At 40.5% G+C, this 15,186-nt stretch overlaps 1 protein-coding gene across 6 annotated transcripts in view; it reads right to left on the minus strand.

Annotated features, from left to right (window-relative positions):
* WDR33 (WD repeat domain 33) overlaps nt 1-15,186 on the minus strand; it is a 109,409-nt gene that overhangs the window by 15,034 nt on the left and 79,189 nt on the right. For 2 of the 6 annotated variants that reach the window (XM_070423192.1, XM_070423190.1), the window contains exons 8-17: nt 11,017-11,106; nt 6,863-6,989; nt 5,597-5,751; nt 5,427-5,505; nt 4,685-4,795; nt 4,225-4,319; nt 3,929-4,015; nt 3,559-3,698; nt 2,760-2,912; nt 737-1,840 (exon numbers count right to left, since the gene is read on the minus strand). In XM_070423192.1, the coding sequence (XP_070279293.1) occupies nt 737-1,840; nt 2,760-2,912; nt 3,559-3,698; nt 3,929-4,015; nt 4,225-4,319; nt 4,685-4,795; nt 5,427-5,505; nt 5,597-5,751; nt 6,863-6,989; nt 11,017-11,106 (2,141 nt within the window). Of the gene's footprint in view, nt 1-736; nt 1,841-2,759; nt 2,913-3,558; nt 3,699-3,928; nt 4,016-4,224; nt 4,320-4,684; nt 4,796-5,426; nt 5,506-5,596; nt 5,752-6,862; nt 6,990-9,777; nt 10,103-11,016; nt 11,107-15,186 lie in introns of those variants that run through there. The other 4 variants (XM_070423191.1, XM_070423193.1, XM_070423196.1 and 1 more) reach the window with 4 other exon arrangements.

Below are 15,186 nucleotides of genomic sequence, written 5' to 3' on the forward strand. Positions count from 1 at the left end.
GGTCATCTTCACATGACAAATGCTCAGAGCCGTTACCAGAGTGCTTTCTACAGTGTCCACAGTATGGCCTTTCCACGGGAATGGAGGCCAGGGAGTCACGTCCTCTGAAAGGTGCAGGAGCACACACCCCAGAGGCCAGCGTGTTCACCCTTCCCTGCTCATGCAGTCCTTCTGTACGTCTCCCCAAGCAACCTGAGCACTATAACTTGGCCAATAAAAGCCAAACTGTCAAAAAAAGGTCAAGAAAAATTCCATAGAAATATTCCCTCACAAATATTCTTGTAAGCTGAAAACAACTTGGACAGAATTCCGTCCACAGGGTCAGAATTCGAGAATGTGTAATTCTGGCCTGAGAATTAAGGTCTACTGGGGCCTTAAACACCTATCTGAAAAGGTAGAGCTGGCAAGCCACGCTACAAAAGACCCAGAAAAGGAGCACAACAGGCTGGCAGTCCCCCAGCTTCCTCCCCAGGCCACAGCTCTTTTGGAGGCCTGGAACAATTATCAACTAGATTCCATCTTTTCTGGAAGAACATCTATTAAAATACTGGTTGAGAAGTTAAGATTCACATTGCAATACGTGTGATGGTCTATTTCATTTTCTTGCCTCCCACTTCAGCTGTGATGCTCTTCTCAGGCCGCTATCACCACCTGAGAGGCATTCCCGTCAGCTGTGCCGCATCCGTGCACTGCATCTTCCCAAAGGGTAATGCCCACAGTTGGAAAGAAAGAATACCTGATTGAAGGGGGCCCGGGGCCCATCGCCCAGTAGAGCTGTTTTCTGCTGCTGGAATGGCATTTGCCCTTGAGATGGATGTGGCCCGCGGGCAGGGTTCTGCTGTCCCTGAGGCCCAGGGGGCCCCTGCATGCCACCCTGGGGTGGAGGCCCCAGAGAGCCCTGGGGTGGCCCCTGCTGTCCTTGTGAGCCTGGCGGCCCTCGCAACTCCTGGGGAGGGCCCAGCATCGACCCTTGAGGTGGAGGCCCCTGCATGGCGCGCATCTCCTGAGGGCCTCGCATCTCCTGAGGGCCTCGCATCTCCTGAGGGCCATGTCCCAGTAGTCCACTTGGAGGGTGAGGTCTCATCTCTTGAGGTGGGTGGCCCATCATCATGCCTTGGGGAGTAGGACCCTGATTCTCTCGAGGGCCTGGAGGACCCTGCATTCCTCTTGGATTCAGTCCCATCAGAGGTCCCTGAGACACGGGACCTTGGATCCCCTGAGACCCGGGCCCGCCTTGTATTCCATGAGGATGAGGAGGTCCTTGCATTCCTCTGGGACCAGGTGGCCCCTGCATACCTTGAGTACCTGGAGGCCCCTGAGGGCCCATATGCCCCTGGGGACCAGGTGGGCCTTGGGGGCCGATGTGACCTTGTGGGCCAGGTAGGCTTTGAGGACCCATATGACCTTGAGGACCAGAATTACCCTGTGGCCCAGGTGGTCCTTGAAGTCCCAAAGGGCCATGAGGTCCAGGATGTCTTTGCATTCCTTGGGGGCCATGTATGTCCTGAGGCCTCGGCAACCCTTGGGGTGGGCCCTGGGGCCCTTGTGGTCCCATGAATCCTTGTGGCCCTCCACCTCCCTGATGCAATGGAGGACCTTGTGGTCCCATTTGTCCCTGGGGTCCAGGGGGTCTGAACTGTCCCTGTGGACCTGGAGGCCCCATTTGAGCCATGTTCATTGGCATCTGCTGAGATGAATGGGGCTGTTGAAAACCTTGAGGAATCTGAGACATTGGACCTTGTCCTGGAAAGGGCTGGGGTCCAAGAAGAGGGGTACCAGATGCAGGAGGAGGCTGAATTTGCTCAGCCTGTTTTTGTGCAAGCCTTTCAATTTTAAGTTGCTGGAAAGAAAAAAAGAAAAAGCATACTGAAAAGTAAGCCAGAAGATGACAATGTGGCTGTCACTTATTTCATTGGGGAACCTCAAAACAAACACAGGCATCAACCTCTTAAAGCCCCAGCAGTAACTAGAGTCCATATAACATTCAGACATACAGGTGGCGCTCAGGCCTCCAGACTCACTCTAGACCAGCGGTTCTCAACCTGTGGGTCGAGACCCCTTTGGAAGTGGAACGACCCTTTCACAGGGGTCACCTAAGACCATCGGAAAACACACATATAATTACATATTGTTTTTGTGATTAATCACTATGCTTTAATTATGTTCAATTTGTAACAATGAAAATACATCCTACATATCAGATATTTACATTACAATTCATAACAGTAGCAAAATTACAGTTATGAAGTAGCAACGAAAATAATTTTATAGTTGGGGGTCACCACAACATGAGGAACTGTATTAAAGGGTCGTGGCATTAGGAATGTTGAGAACCACTGCTCTAGACTAACTCTTCTTAGGTGCTGGGAAACAACAGTCAGGATTATGTACATCCATCTTGACCAGGAAAAGCCCAAAAATTTACCAGTTTTTTGTTATTCTTGGTAGCTGTCAAGGTAGGAAAACTAAGAACAAACCACCTGCTTTAGAGCCGACAGAAAAAGAAAAATTATTTTATCTGGGGATAAATAAGTGAATTTAAATTTAAACTTGTTGGCTTTCTCTTTTCTACTAAAGTGTATATTTAACTTAGGTCTACTCACTGCTTGACTGCTCTAGTTAGAAACTAGCTCCTCCCGTAGAGGAAGAAGGGGTGGTGTTTAACAGACCCTCTGAGAGGCCCGTCCCTTCTCCTTAGGAGCATATCCATAATGTCAGCCCTACTTTTTAGAGCATCTGGAATCCCCCAAAGTGCTTACCTCTAGAAGCTGTGGGTTAGTATACTGTAATGTGGCCATTTCTTGCTCAATTTCTGCTTGCGTCTTTTTCTTCTCTTCCAATTTAATGTCCTCTTTTCTGTCATTCAGTACCTCGTTTGGGGCAGGAATTGGAACTTTATTTTGCATCCAAGCCTTGGGAAAGAAGAGAATATTAAAATATGCCCTAAGTGTGTAATTTACAATGGCAGAATGAGAAAAACCATTCTATCATGTCATTCATTGGCTCATTCCAATATCTGAATACAAGGTGGCGCACCTGGTGCACTGTCTTTATTTCTGATGCTAGTTCTTAGTGACACATGAGGGGATTTGGCAAGCACATGACTAGGTAGCAATCACTAAATTACTAAAAGCTGTTAGATCTGGCATGTTATTAAGAATGTGAAGCTCACCTGCCTCTTCCAAAGGACTCCCCCCTCCCCCGCCCCCACCTTGTGCTGAGGGAACCAATAAAGCAGAAGACAGGCAATGCAGAAGAGAGTTGATGCACTCTCTGTGCTCCGGCCTCTTTTTCTTCCTTCCTCCAATAGCATCGATGATAATAAGGAGGTGAGAATAATAAAAGATCTGGAGAAGACTCATGACAAACGCAGCAGTAAATGCAAAGCAGCAGATGGGAACTACGTCTAAGAATGCCTGAAATACGTGAAAAATGCTCTAAAGATCAACAGCACAGAAATATCGCCAACAATGAGAGGATGCAGAGAAGCCTGTTTCTAAACTTCAATCAGACTCACCGAGCAGCACCATCAATGCATGAACGAGATGGGCCACTCACCTGCTGGAACTGAGCAGGGATAGGTTTTGCATAAGGAACTTTCTTCTGAGGTACTTTTTTCTGATCCTTTTGCATCACTTCCTCCATTCCCCAATCTAAACCTGGAATTGTCATTTCAATTTCATTTGACTCATCTTTCCCTGTAATCATAAAGATAAGTAATTAGTCAAGGAAATAAAAGAAAGTGGCTACTTCATCAATGAACACATTTTTGGAAGAATAGATTAAATGTTATGCAGTTTACATTACTTATATAAACATTTCTTTTAAAAAAAAATGGCATTATCAAAATAACTTAATACCATAAAGATAAGAAACAGACCTATAAAAATTTTATAAAAATAGAATTGATAGGTATAATTTCTCTTACCCATCTGCTCTTGTTCCATGGCTAATTTAAGTTGTTCTGGTATTCCCATCCCTGGTATTACTGCCAGGCTATTAGGTTCAAGGTCATCTATAAATAGGAATACATCCACAATAGAGATTTTATAAATGTAGTGGTCCAATAAAATTAGAACTTTTATAAAAATGAAACTTATCATCGGTGGTTTACAAATCAATAAACTATAAAACTAAAATTCATTTTGTAAAATCTCCTCAATACCTAACACTTTTATAACAGACTATCTCATTTCAAAGAAGGATAAATGTGCGGAGCCTCACCATATTCTACTCCATCTTCTGACATTCCTGGTAATAGGTTTAGATTATAGCGATCACGCATTTTATCACCTGGTCGGTTTCGGGTCCAGAATTTGCTGCAAAATAAAAGTGATGGATGGGAAAGGCAAGGAGCATGAGCTCAGCATATTTCTGGGCACTTAAGAGTACAAACCAGTCCTCTGGTAAACACAATTTTACAATGCTTTTCTTCTAAAAATTTAAAATGCAGAAAGACGTTTTTTAATCAGAAGGCAAAACAAAATTTGAATAACAAAAACATATTCAATACTCAATCTCCTTCTTATAACATATGTACTTATAAAACACCACAAAAATGTTCCTAAGAACAAGATAGAATACAAATTAATATACCAATCTATCAATAAAAAATGTACATACTTATTTCCACCTGCCCCATGAACACAGTAACCCCTTGTTACTTTTTCCACAGAAAGCTTACCTGGTATGGTCATTTGAGCCTGAGCAGAGGATATGTCCAAGAGGATGCCACGCCAGACTCCAGATCATTCCTTCGTGGGCCATCTCCATCCCGCCCACTTCCTTCTCTACCCTACAATAGCACCACAGAAAGAAGTCTTTTTCACAAAAGTTATATATACATATAACTTTTATATATATAAAGACATTTTATTTTAGTGTAACATATAGCTACCAAAGCCTATTACTTTTAATCTGTCAATTTCACATGATATAAGGGCGCTGATTTGTCATCAGTAACATATTTTTTTAAAATATGTTTTTATTGATTTCAGAGTGGGGGAGAGAGAGAGAGAAACATCAATGATGTTTCATTGATTTCCTGCCTCCTGCACACCTCCTATTGGGGATCAAGCCCACAACCTAGGCATGTGCCCTGACCGAGAATCGAAAATGACCTCCTGGTTCATAGGTCAACACTCAACCACTGAGCCACACCAGCTAGGAAAAATGCTTCAAAAATGATTTACCAATAAGAAACAAGAAAATCTATTTTATTTGCTCTTAATGACTTCTACATCCAAAAATAAATGTGCTAAGTTTTCTAGTCCAAGCTGGGTTTCCAGAATGGAAAGCTGCAGGAAGTCTCTGACACAGAACATATGAACACTCAGAGAACATACAAACGGTGTGATGTTTTACACTTTCAGGTGCTCTCTTCAAACAATAGGCAACTTCTTAAAACTTCAATAAGTGTTACATACCCAACATGCCAGAAGAGCAAAGAGCCATCGGACCCTCCACTGGCAAAAAGTCCTTCATGAACAGGATGCCAGGCCACAGCTGTAAAACAAAAACACAGGAAAAGGCAAAATTATTAGGACCTCAGAACACCATAGGCAAGTCAGGAGAAGTGTCTCTAAAAGCCACTGACCTGTGGCTTCTTTCTTATGACCTCGGAAGACTTGAAGCTCTTCTTTCAGGTTTCTGATATCAAAAAGTTTACAGAGATGGTCACGTGATGCTGTGAGTAGCCAATTGCCATTGAGATTTAATTTTACTTCCATCACTGTGTTTTTATGGGCATGACTAGAAACAAAGTACCAAGAAAATAATGTAAGAATTAAAAACAAATCTAAATCCATATAATGGCCATTTCTGTTGAAAAGCACATGGGTCAAGATGGCAAGAGATTTAGCCTAGAAGCAATAAAGCATGAAGAAACAGCATTATAGGACCACAGTTAAAAGTACATTTGCAATAAATAGGTCAATGACAGAAATAATGTCCAGTATCTAAGCATTGCTTTCCTTAACCAGTTAAAATAGCAGCAGAGCTTCAAATGGATATAGAAGTTTATCTTTGAATCAGGGGAAGCATTGGAACATATAAATTACTATTCAATAAAGCTCATTAAATTTTTTAACTTCAATGAACCTCCTCTCATTAAGACAAAGCATAAAAAAAAGAGCATGGGATAGTGTGAGGGTTAATTTGAACTCAAGACACTGCCACAAGCCGAGGCCTGCACAGTGCACTTCTCCACAGAGCACCACTGCCAAACACGCGGGTGGACTGCGGCCAGTGGAGGTGTGCGCCACGGCAGCCTGCTCCAACCAGCTCACTCCCAATCACGAGGACCGGGACACAGCTGCTTGGTCAAAACAATGTTAACAACATATTCATATCACTGTGCATGTTTACAGATAATTCAGAAAAAAATTTATTATGTAGCTGCATCATAACTAAGCATCTCAGACAAAAAAAATTGAGAACTGATTCAAAAATAGAGGAAAAGCTTCTCTATAAATAGACATAGTGGGATGGAGAAAGCTGGGCTGTATGTCTAGTGAGGGGCATACACATCAACTCCACACAGTGCCAAGTGCATTATAATGAGGAGAGAAGTAAGTCAGAATAGTAATAACCACATCCTTCGCAATCTCTTCCTCACCTTCCACTCCCGTGATACCCAAATTAAATTTAGATAGCTGTGGCAGAGCATAAATCAAGCCGTATTTCATTAGGAATTCAGACATAAATCATATTTAATTAATAAGACAGCTATGGATACAAATCCATCTGTTTTCTAAACTACTTTTTAAAAAATACACGAGAGGAGAGAAAGCTAAAAGTTAAAAGAATACAGGCAGCTTTGTTCCCTTTGTTCGGGGACCAAGGTGGGGTTCCTATCACTTACAGTGTTGCAAGACTCTGCCCAGTCTTGGGATCCCAGAACTTGATTGGCTGTTGACTATCTTTACTTCCTGAAACAACTAACCCTTTTGTTGGATGCCAGTCTACACATTTCACATCAGCACCATGCCCTGTCGGAAACAAGTTAAGATAAAAACCTAATCAGTCATATATATTTAAAGCAAGATTCCATTCTAATTTGAACCAAAGTAGAAAAATCTATTAAATGTTTTGATCTTGGTGCTCTAAACTTTTTTCAAGACTCTTTGGCCTTTGTGTCTGGGAGCCTAAAGGATACACAGCAGCCTCTCTCCCGCCAAGATGCACAGGAACCACTCCTCTGCTCCCGGAGCTACTGTCATCCTCGAGCCAACTTGCTGAGTCTAGTCAAGGCTTCTTGGAGCTGCACCTCTCAAGCCCCGTATACAAAGCTTTTTAGACTTTTCATGCTGTTCCTATGTTATCCTAATTATTAGGCACAATTCCTGTCCTCCACCTTAGTTCTCCCACTTGGCAGTAGTCCTTAAGACAAAAGTCCTAAATTCAGGTTTGGACAACATCACTTTCTGGTGTGATGACAGGAAAAGTATTCCCTCTTCCTGAACCCATTCACTCAGATGCAGAAGGACAAAAACAATCCCTGCTTCATTCGCACACGTCAGATGAGATGCTAACAAAAGATGCCCTACTGAGTAATTACTAAATGTTAGCAACGTACTGAGCAATTGTAAGCATCACCTCTTAAAATCCTAACAAAATACCAAGGAAAGTATTATCATGATCTCCACTAGTGAAAAATGAGGAGGACTACACAGGGTCAATAACATGTCCTAGATTCCAAAGCTAGTCAACAAGAACAAGCTGGGAGCCCTAACTGGTTTGGCTCAGTGGATAGAGCATCGGCCTGCGGACTGAAGGGTCCCAGGTTTGATTCTGGTCAAGGGCATATACCTTGGTTGTGGGCACATCCCCAGTAGGAGGTGTGCAGGAGGCAGCTGATGAATGTTACTCTCCCATTGATGTTTCTAACTCTCTATCCCTCTCTCCCTTCCTCTCTGTAAAAAATCAATAAAATATATATATTTTTAAAAAGAACAAGCTGGGATCTGAACCTGATCCACAGGGTCCCAGGGACAGTTCTCTTCACCACCAGGCTAGAACATGAGGTCACCTCACAAATGTAGACATTAACAAACGTGAAAATGAAGATCTGTAAAACTGAAAGAAATGACCTTTGAAAAATTGGGTGCTTTACAAAGAGAGTTCCCAGAATATTTTACAGCAAAATACACTAAGAAGCTGGTGAAAAGAGAGATAAAGATCATTGGAAAGCCCTAACCGGTTTGGCTCAGTGGATAGAGCGTCAGCCTGCGGACTGAGGGGTCCCAGGTTCGATTCAAGGGCATGTACCTTGGTTGCGGGCACATCCCCAGTAGGGGATGTGCAGGAGGCAGCTGGTTGATGTTTCTTTCTCATTGATGCTTCTAACTCTATCCCTCTCCCTTCCTCTCTGCAAAAAATCAATAAAAATATATTAAAAAAAAAAAAAAAAAAAGATCATTGGAAACAGCTTCTTCTCCAACCTGGGTCAAATTCAGCTTCTATGAAGTTTTAGGTGTGAAGGAGGAAGGATATAGAAGAATAGAAAAACAGAAAGTGGAGAAGAAAAAGACGGTTCTAGAGGCAATGGAAAGTGAATTTGCACTAATTCAGAAGAGGAGTAATTCACATCTCAACAGACAACACCTCATGCAGGCAAGCATATAGGTAGATACCAACTATTTGGAGAATAGTTTAGCAATCTGTATCAAAAGCATGAAGAAAGTATATATCCTGTAAGTCTGTAATTCCAAATTGGATAGCCCTAGCCAGTTTGGCTCAGTGGATAGAGCGTTGGCCTACGAAGTGAAAAGTCCCAGGTTCGATTCCGGTCAAGGGCACATGCCCAGGGTTGTGGGCTCAATCTCCAGTGGGACTTGCAGGAGGCAGCCGATCCATGATTCTCTCTCATCATGGATGTTTCTATCTCTCTCTCCCTCTTCCTTCCTCTCTGAAATCAATAAAAATATATTTTAAAAAATAATAATAATGGATGTTCAAAACAGCTGTGTACAGGATATTTACGATACAGCTTATTTTCAAAATGCCCATGAATAGGCAACAAATACATCTATAATAATAAGAGGGTAATATGCTAATTAGACCAAATATCCTTCTGGGCGTCATTCCGGACATCCTTCCGGAAGAAGCCGGGGCTGGAGCGAAGCAGCCCACGTCCTGAGTGCTGGAGTGAAGCCAGTGCCAGCAGCCGGGGGAAGGAAGGGCTACTCTTGCACGAATTTTCATACAAAATAAAATTCAGTATGGCATATGTGCTCAATGGAATATGATGCACCTATCGTAAATGATACTATAGGTAATTAAATGACATTAAAACGTTCATGATACTAAGTTTATTTTAAAAATAAAAAACATCTGTGTGTATAGCATTCCTGATGACATCACTGTAAAAGGCAAACAAGTTACTAACACAAGTGACTGTGTGTGCATATCCCCACAGACAGAAAAAAAGGCAAATTACTGCCCTAGCTGGTTTGGCTCAATGGATAGAGCATTGGCCTGTGGGCTGAAGGACCCCGGGTTCAATTCCCGTCAAGGGCACATGCCCGGGATTGCAGGCTCAACCCCCAATAGGGACGTGCAGGAGACAGTTGATCAATGATTCCCATCACTGATATCTCTTTCTCTCTCTCTCTTCCCCCATCTCTGAAATCAATAAAAATATATTTAACAACAAATAAAAGGCAAGTTAGTAACAAGAGTGACTATGTGTGCATATCCCCACAGAGGAAAAAAAAGGCAAGCTGTCTAGACATCAAACTGTTATCAGAATATTAAGCTGAGTAATGAAATTAAGGTGATTCTTACTTCTCTGTGTATGTTCTGTTTTTATATTTTCTATAATAAGTGTACATTATTTTGTAATAGGGATCTGAAGAAGAGAAAGGGGAAGAGAGGTTTGGTTGTTCCTTTGATTTTTTTAATTAAAAAAAAAAAAAAAAGGACTGCCCAGCTAACGCAGCTCAGTGGTTGAGCATCGACCTATGAACCAGTTCGATTCCATGTTGGGGCACATGCCCAGACTGCAGGCTCCATCTCCAGTGGGGTGCATGCATGAGGCAGCCAATCAATGATTCTTGCTCATCACTGATGTTTCTACCTCTCTCTCCATCTCCCTTCATCTCTGAAATCAATAAAAAAATATGTTTAAAAAAAAAAAAGAACTGAGGATGAACAAATTAAATAGAAATACAATTCACTCCTCCAATCTACTGCTTGCCTTAAGAGCATTTAATGTTCTAACGATTTGATCCTAAAATGATAAAGCTAGGAAATTTAAAAACTTTATGGACCAATATCACGTAAAATTAAATATATGTAGATATGTATCTATTTTCACCAAATTTGAGTGGAAAAAGCATAAGAAATCACTTTTAAAATGTGATGCACTATGCAAAAGTTTATATTCTTAGCAGCCATCTCTACCCTCACCTTCTCTGGGACTTTTTCATGTCATAAAGAGAGTATATCTGTTTAGTTTAAACAAGTATATACAAAAACTATCACTCCATAAAAAGGAACATTAATATTTTTTAGCTGCTTTAGTTTTGTTTCCTGAAGTTTTCTAAAATGTATTTAAGTAGAATTCAAGCAAGTGATGAATCCCATCCATCCTTTTCTGTTAAATAAATTTACCCATATCCATATATCACTACTAGAAATCAAATTATACTGGTTGTTGATTATTTTATTAGTCACTGTCCTTAAAAATAAAAATACTACTACTAGCAAACACATATACTTCTTATTTACAGTACTATTCAAAGCAAAGTATATATACTGCCTTACCATCTTCGTAAGAAGTGTACAAAGTACAGACAGGTTAAATACCTTGCCCACGCATGAGTAGGGGGTGAGGGGGCAATAAGGCGAGAAGGACACATATGTAATACCTTTATCAATAATAAAAAAAAATACCTTGCCCACAATCACACAGTTGATACGTGGCAGAGCAGACATCTGAATGTAAGGAGTCATTGCTCCTAACACCGAGTCTATACCACCTTCTTAGATGTCAAAGGTTAGTCTGCGACTTACAGGAGGAAAAGGAAACAAAAGCATACGCCATCTGACTTGCTTCTATGATGCATAAAGATTCATTGAAGCGTGTGCACAGCAGGCAGGGAACTAGGATAGAAGGGGTACTATTCAAGCCTTTCATTATTTTATTATTGAACCATGAGCATATAGTTATCTACTTTTTAAAAGTTAAAATACAAATAAAGTTATCTAAGAATATATGTGCAAAAAAGTATGTGCCGCATACTTAACATTTGTGGCTTGAAAAGAGACACACACCCAAAAGCACACAGATACATTTGCTCAAAAATGCACAAAGTATGTCTTAAAAAGTACACAAAAATCTGACAATATGCCCTAACCGGTTTGGCTCAGTGGACAGAGCGTCGGCCTGCGGACTGAAAGGTCCCAGGTTCGATTCCAGTCAAGGGCATGTACCTGGGTTGCAGGCACATCCCCAGCAGGAGGTGTGCAGGAGGCAGCTGATCGATGTTTCTCTCTCATCAATGTTTCTAACTCTCTATCCCTCTCCCTTCCTCTCTGTAAAAAATCAGTAAAATATATTTTTTTAAAAATCTGACAATATTAATTGCCTCCAAGAAGGGGAACTGAGTAGTGGGGGAACGAGAGTAAGGTGTCTTCACTGTATAATGTTTGATAATTTTAAAATATTTAAAAATGTGAATAATCTATTGAGAGAAAAAATCAATTTAAAATTTTAATTTACTAAACAGTGGAAAGTGGGTATGAAATCTTTACAGGTAGCATATATTTTTATAACTTTTTAAAAAATGAAAAAGAGGTTGGATGGACTTAGAGGATATTATGCTAAGAAAAATAAGTCACAAAGAAAAAGACAAAAACTATATAATTTCACCTGTGTGTGTGTGTGTGTGTGTGTGTGTGTGTAAATCTAAAAACCAAAATAAATGAACATACAAAAGAGAAACAAACTCATAGATGCATAGAACTAATGATCGCCAGATGGGGGCGTGGAGAGGGTGAAGAAATGGGCCAAAAAGGTGAAGGGATTCAGTAGACAAATTGCCAGTTATAAAAATAGTCACAATGATGTAAAGTACAGCATAGGGAATGAGAGTGGCTGGCACTGTAATAGCTATGTACTAGTACAGTGCCAGGTGGGTACTAAACTTCATAAGGTATACAAATGTCTAACCACTGGACTCTACAATTGAAACTAATATATTGTATGTCAACTATAACTTTTTAAAAATGAAAAACAAGAAAATAATAATAAAGAGGAAAACTAGTTTAAGCTAGCATAGATGCAAATTGATATGTAACTGCTTCCTTCTTCAGAGGAAAAACATTATTGAATTCCCAATGAAGTGACAAAACCTATCTGAAATGATAAAATTCTACCCTGCCCTGTCAATGTTGATATATTTAAATCCAGAAGAATCGTACTAGTAAAAGCTTATCCTAAGGAAATACTATTAAAAGTCTTTTTTAAAACTTTTCTATTTAAAAAGATGGTATTTGAAGCCTAGTTCATAATTGTGAAAAAGTATAGAATGACAGAAATGTACCACAGCCACAAACTAGATGAAGATTCTGGAATAACAACAAAACACTCAGGAAATAAAGTGACCTTTTAAAAAGCAAAACAAAATCATACCTGCACACACTAAGCATATGGTGAGGAGATTAAAACGTCATGTGTAATTACAGAAATGCAGATACAGATAAGCAGGAAGTGAAAATTATATTGGGATAGTAGAAACAAAGGTAAAGTTTTCTATTCACATTTCCTCTGTTATACTGTGGTTTTAACCATAAATAACATGGGTTAGGTTTCTTGTGTATGTGAACTTTTGATATGGCTTTAAAATGAGAAAAAACAACACTGAATGCAAGGTAATATTTTCTTTATCAAATTAGCACAAACTGAATTCGGTGACACCCAGGCATAACAAGAAAGTAATAGGCCCTCTCATCCATAATCAGTTGAAAAGTAAATTAGTCCAATTTGGGGGGGGTGGGGGGGGCCGCCTTTTCCATTCCATTTTCACTCCTAGGAATTTATCCTATGTCTATAGCTGTACAAACATCTTTATGTATAAAGATATTTTTTGTACCTTGCTTGAACTGCAAGACTGGAAACAACCTAAAAATAAACCTCTAAGGCAGTGGTTCTCAACCTTCCTAATGCCGCTACCCTTTAATACAGTTCCTCATGTTGTGGTGACCCCCAACCATAAAATTATTTTTGTTGCTACTTCATAACTGTAATTTTGCTACTGTTATGAATCGTAATGTAAATATCTGATATGCAGGATGTATTTTCATTGTTACAAACTGAACATAATTAAAGCCTAGTGATTAATCACAAAAACAATACGTAATTATATATGTGTTTTCCGATGGTCTTAGGCGACTCCTGTGAAAGGGTTGTTCGACCCCCAAAGGGGTCGCGACCCACAGGTTGAGAACCGCTGCTCTAAGGGGTGATTGAGGAAAATTTAAGTAAATCCATATATTGAATTCAATAGAGCTGTTAAAACTGAGGCAGTTACAATGGACACAGACACCGGGGGGGGGGGGGGTGAGGGCATGAGTGGGGGGAGTGGGGGGGGGAGGGCAATGGGGGGATAAGCACACATATGTAATACCTTAATCAATAAAGAAAAAGAAAAAGAAATAAAATTTGAAAGCCTTAAAAAAAACTGAGGCAGAAAGATGAAACTTTTTGAGACAGTAAGAAACGTTCTATATCTTGAGTATAATGATGGTTACAAAAAGAAGCAGAGAAAAGAGACCTTTGGGAGGGACGAAAATGTCATATATCTCAATTATGGTATATATTTGTCAAAAGTCATGGAACTGTATACCTAAAAAGGGTGAATGCAATCATAGGGAAATGATACCTCAAAAACTGACTTTTTAAAATTATAAGCAAAAAAAGCAAGGTGTAATTTAGTTCCATTTGTAAAAAAGGAAACTTAAGCTCGTAATAGAATTTTAGGGGAAAAAATGCTATGGAAATATGAAGGCATTTATTTTTCTGTACTGCTTGAAGTTTTCTTTCTTTTTACTTGAAGTTTTTTTAACATGCTTTTATTGTTTGATTCCCTCCATTCAAAACTCATGCAAATGACTGATACCCGCTCCCGCCTTCATCTCCAATACAGACCTCGCTGGTGCGGGGGCCGGGGCTGTGCCACACAGGCTCAGGGGAAGCAGGTTATGTCATCACAGCAGCTCTGCACTCAGTGTGGCTGGAGTGAGTTCCCAGGATGTCATGGGCTATGTGTTCTGGTATGCCATATATATAACTTACATTTACATAAATTACCTTACAGAAGAAATGATCAAGTGTCAAACACATGACTTATTAGTTCCAACCATTAACCCTAAAAACTGCCTCTACACTAACTCTTACCATTTCAAAGGTTCAGAATTTCAAGATGAAATCCATGTTCTTTGTGATGCCCACACAAGTCCCAGGAGTGTAGCATTGTGATGCTGAAGCAATACAGACCTAATGAAAACTCATTCAAGTGACAACTGGTTTTATGGCCTAGTGACCTACATATTTCTTTCTGCCTTCCTTTATTTACTGATTGACTTGAGAGAGGGAGGAAAGGAAACAGAGGGAGACCTGGGCTTGTTGTTCCACCTATTCATGCACCCATCAGTTGATTCTTACATGTGCCTTGACTGGGAGCAAACCCACAAACTTACTGGGATGATGCTCTAACCAATTGAGCAACCTGACCAGGGCTGTGACCTAGATATTTTTAAATTAAATAACACCTTTAAAAAAAATTGATTTTAGAGAGAAGGAAGAGAGATAGAACATTGACGTGAAAGAGAAGCATCAGTCAGTTACCTCCCACTTCCACCCCAACCAGGGGTCAAACCCGAAACCTGGGTATGTGCTCTGACCAGAAAACGAAGCCGCCACCTTTTGGTGTATGAGATGATGTTCCAGCTGAGCAACCTGACCAGGGCCTGAAAGCATGTTGTTCAAGATTTTAGGACTGAAAACTTCAAGTATTTTTTGAAAGTGGTATCTAAACTTTTAAGAATCAAGCTCGTAAAAAATATGAAGATAAAATCCTCACCACCACCAAACGTGCTCCAGATCATATAAACCCTACTACAGGAACAGGGTGTAACCCTGAGGGGAGACGGACAGTCATCTACAGGTTGACTAGTGGACAC

Source organism: Myotis yumanensis, unplaced genomic scaffold (genome assembly GCF_028538775.1).
Source record: "Myotis yumanensis isolate MYYU_CA2020_CCGP unplaced genomic scaffold, mMyoYum1.0.hap1 SCAF_8, whole genome shotgun sequence".
Lineage (NCBI taxonomy): Eukaryota > Metazoa > Chordata > Mammalia > Chiroptera > Vespertilionidae > Myotis > Myotis yumanensis.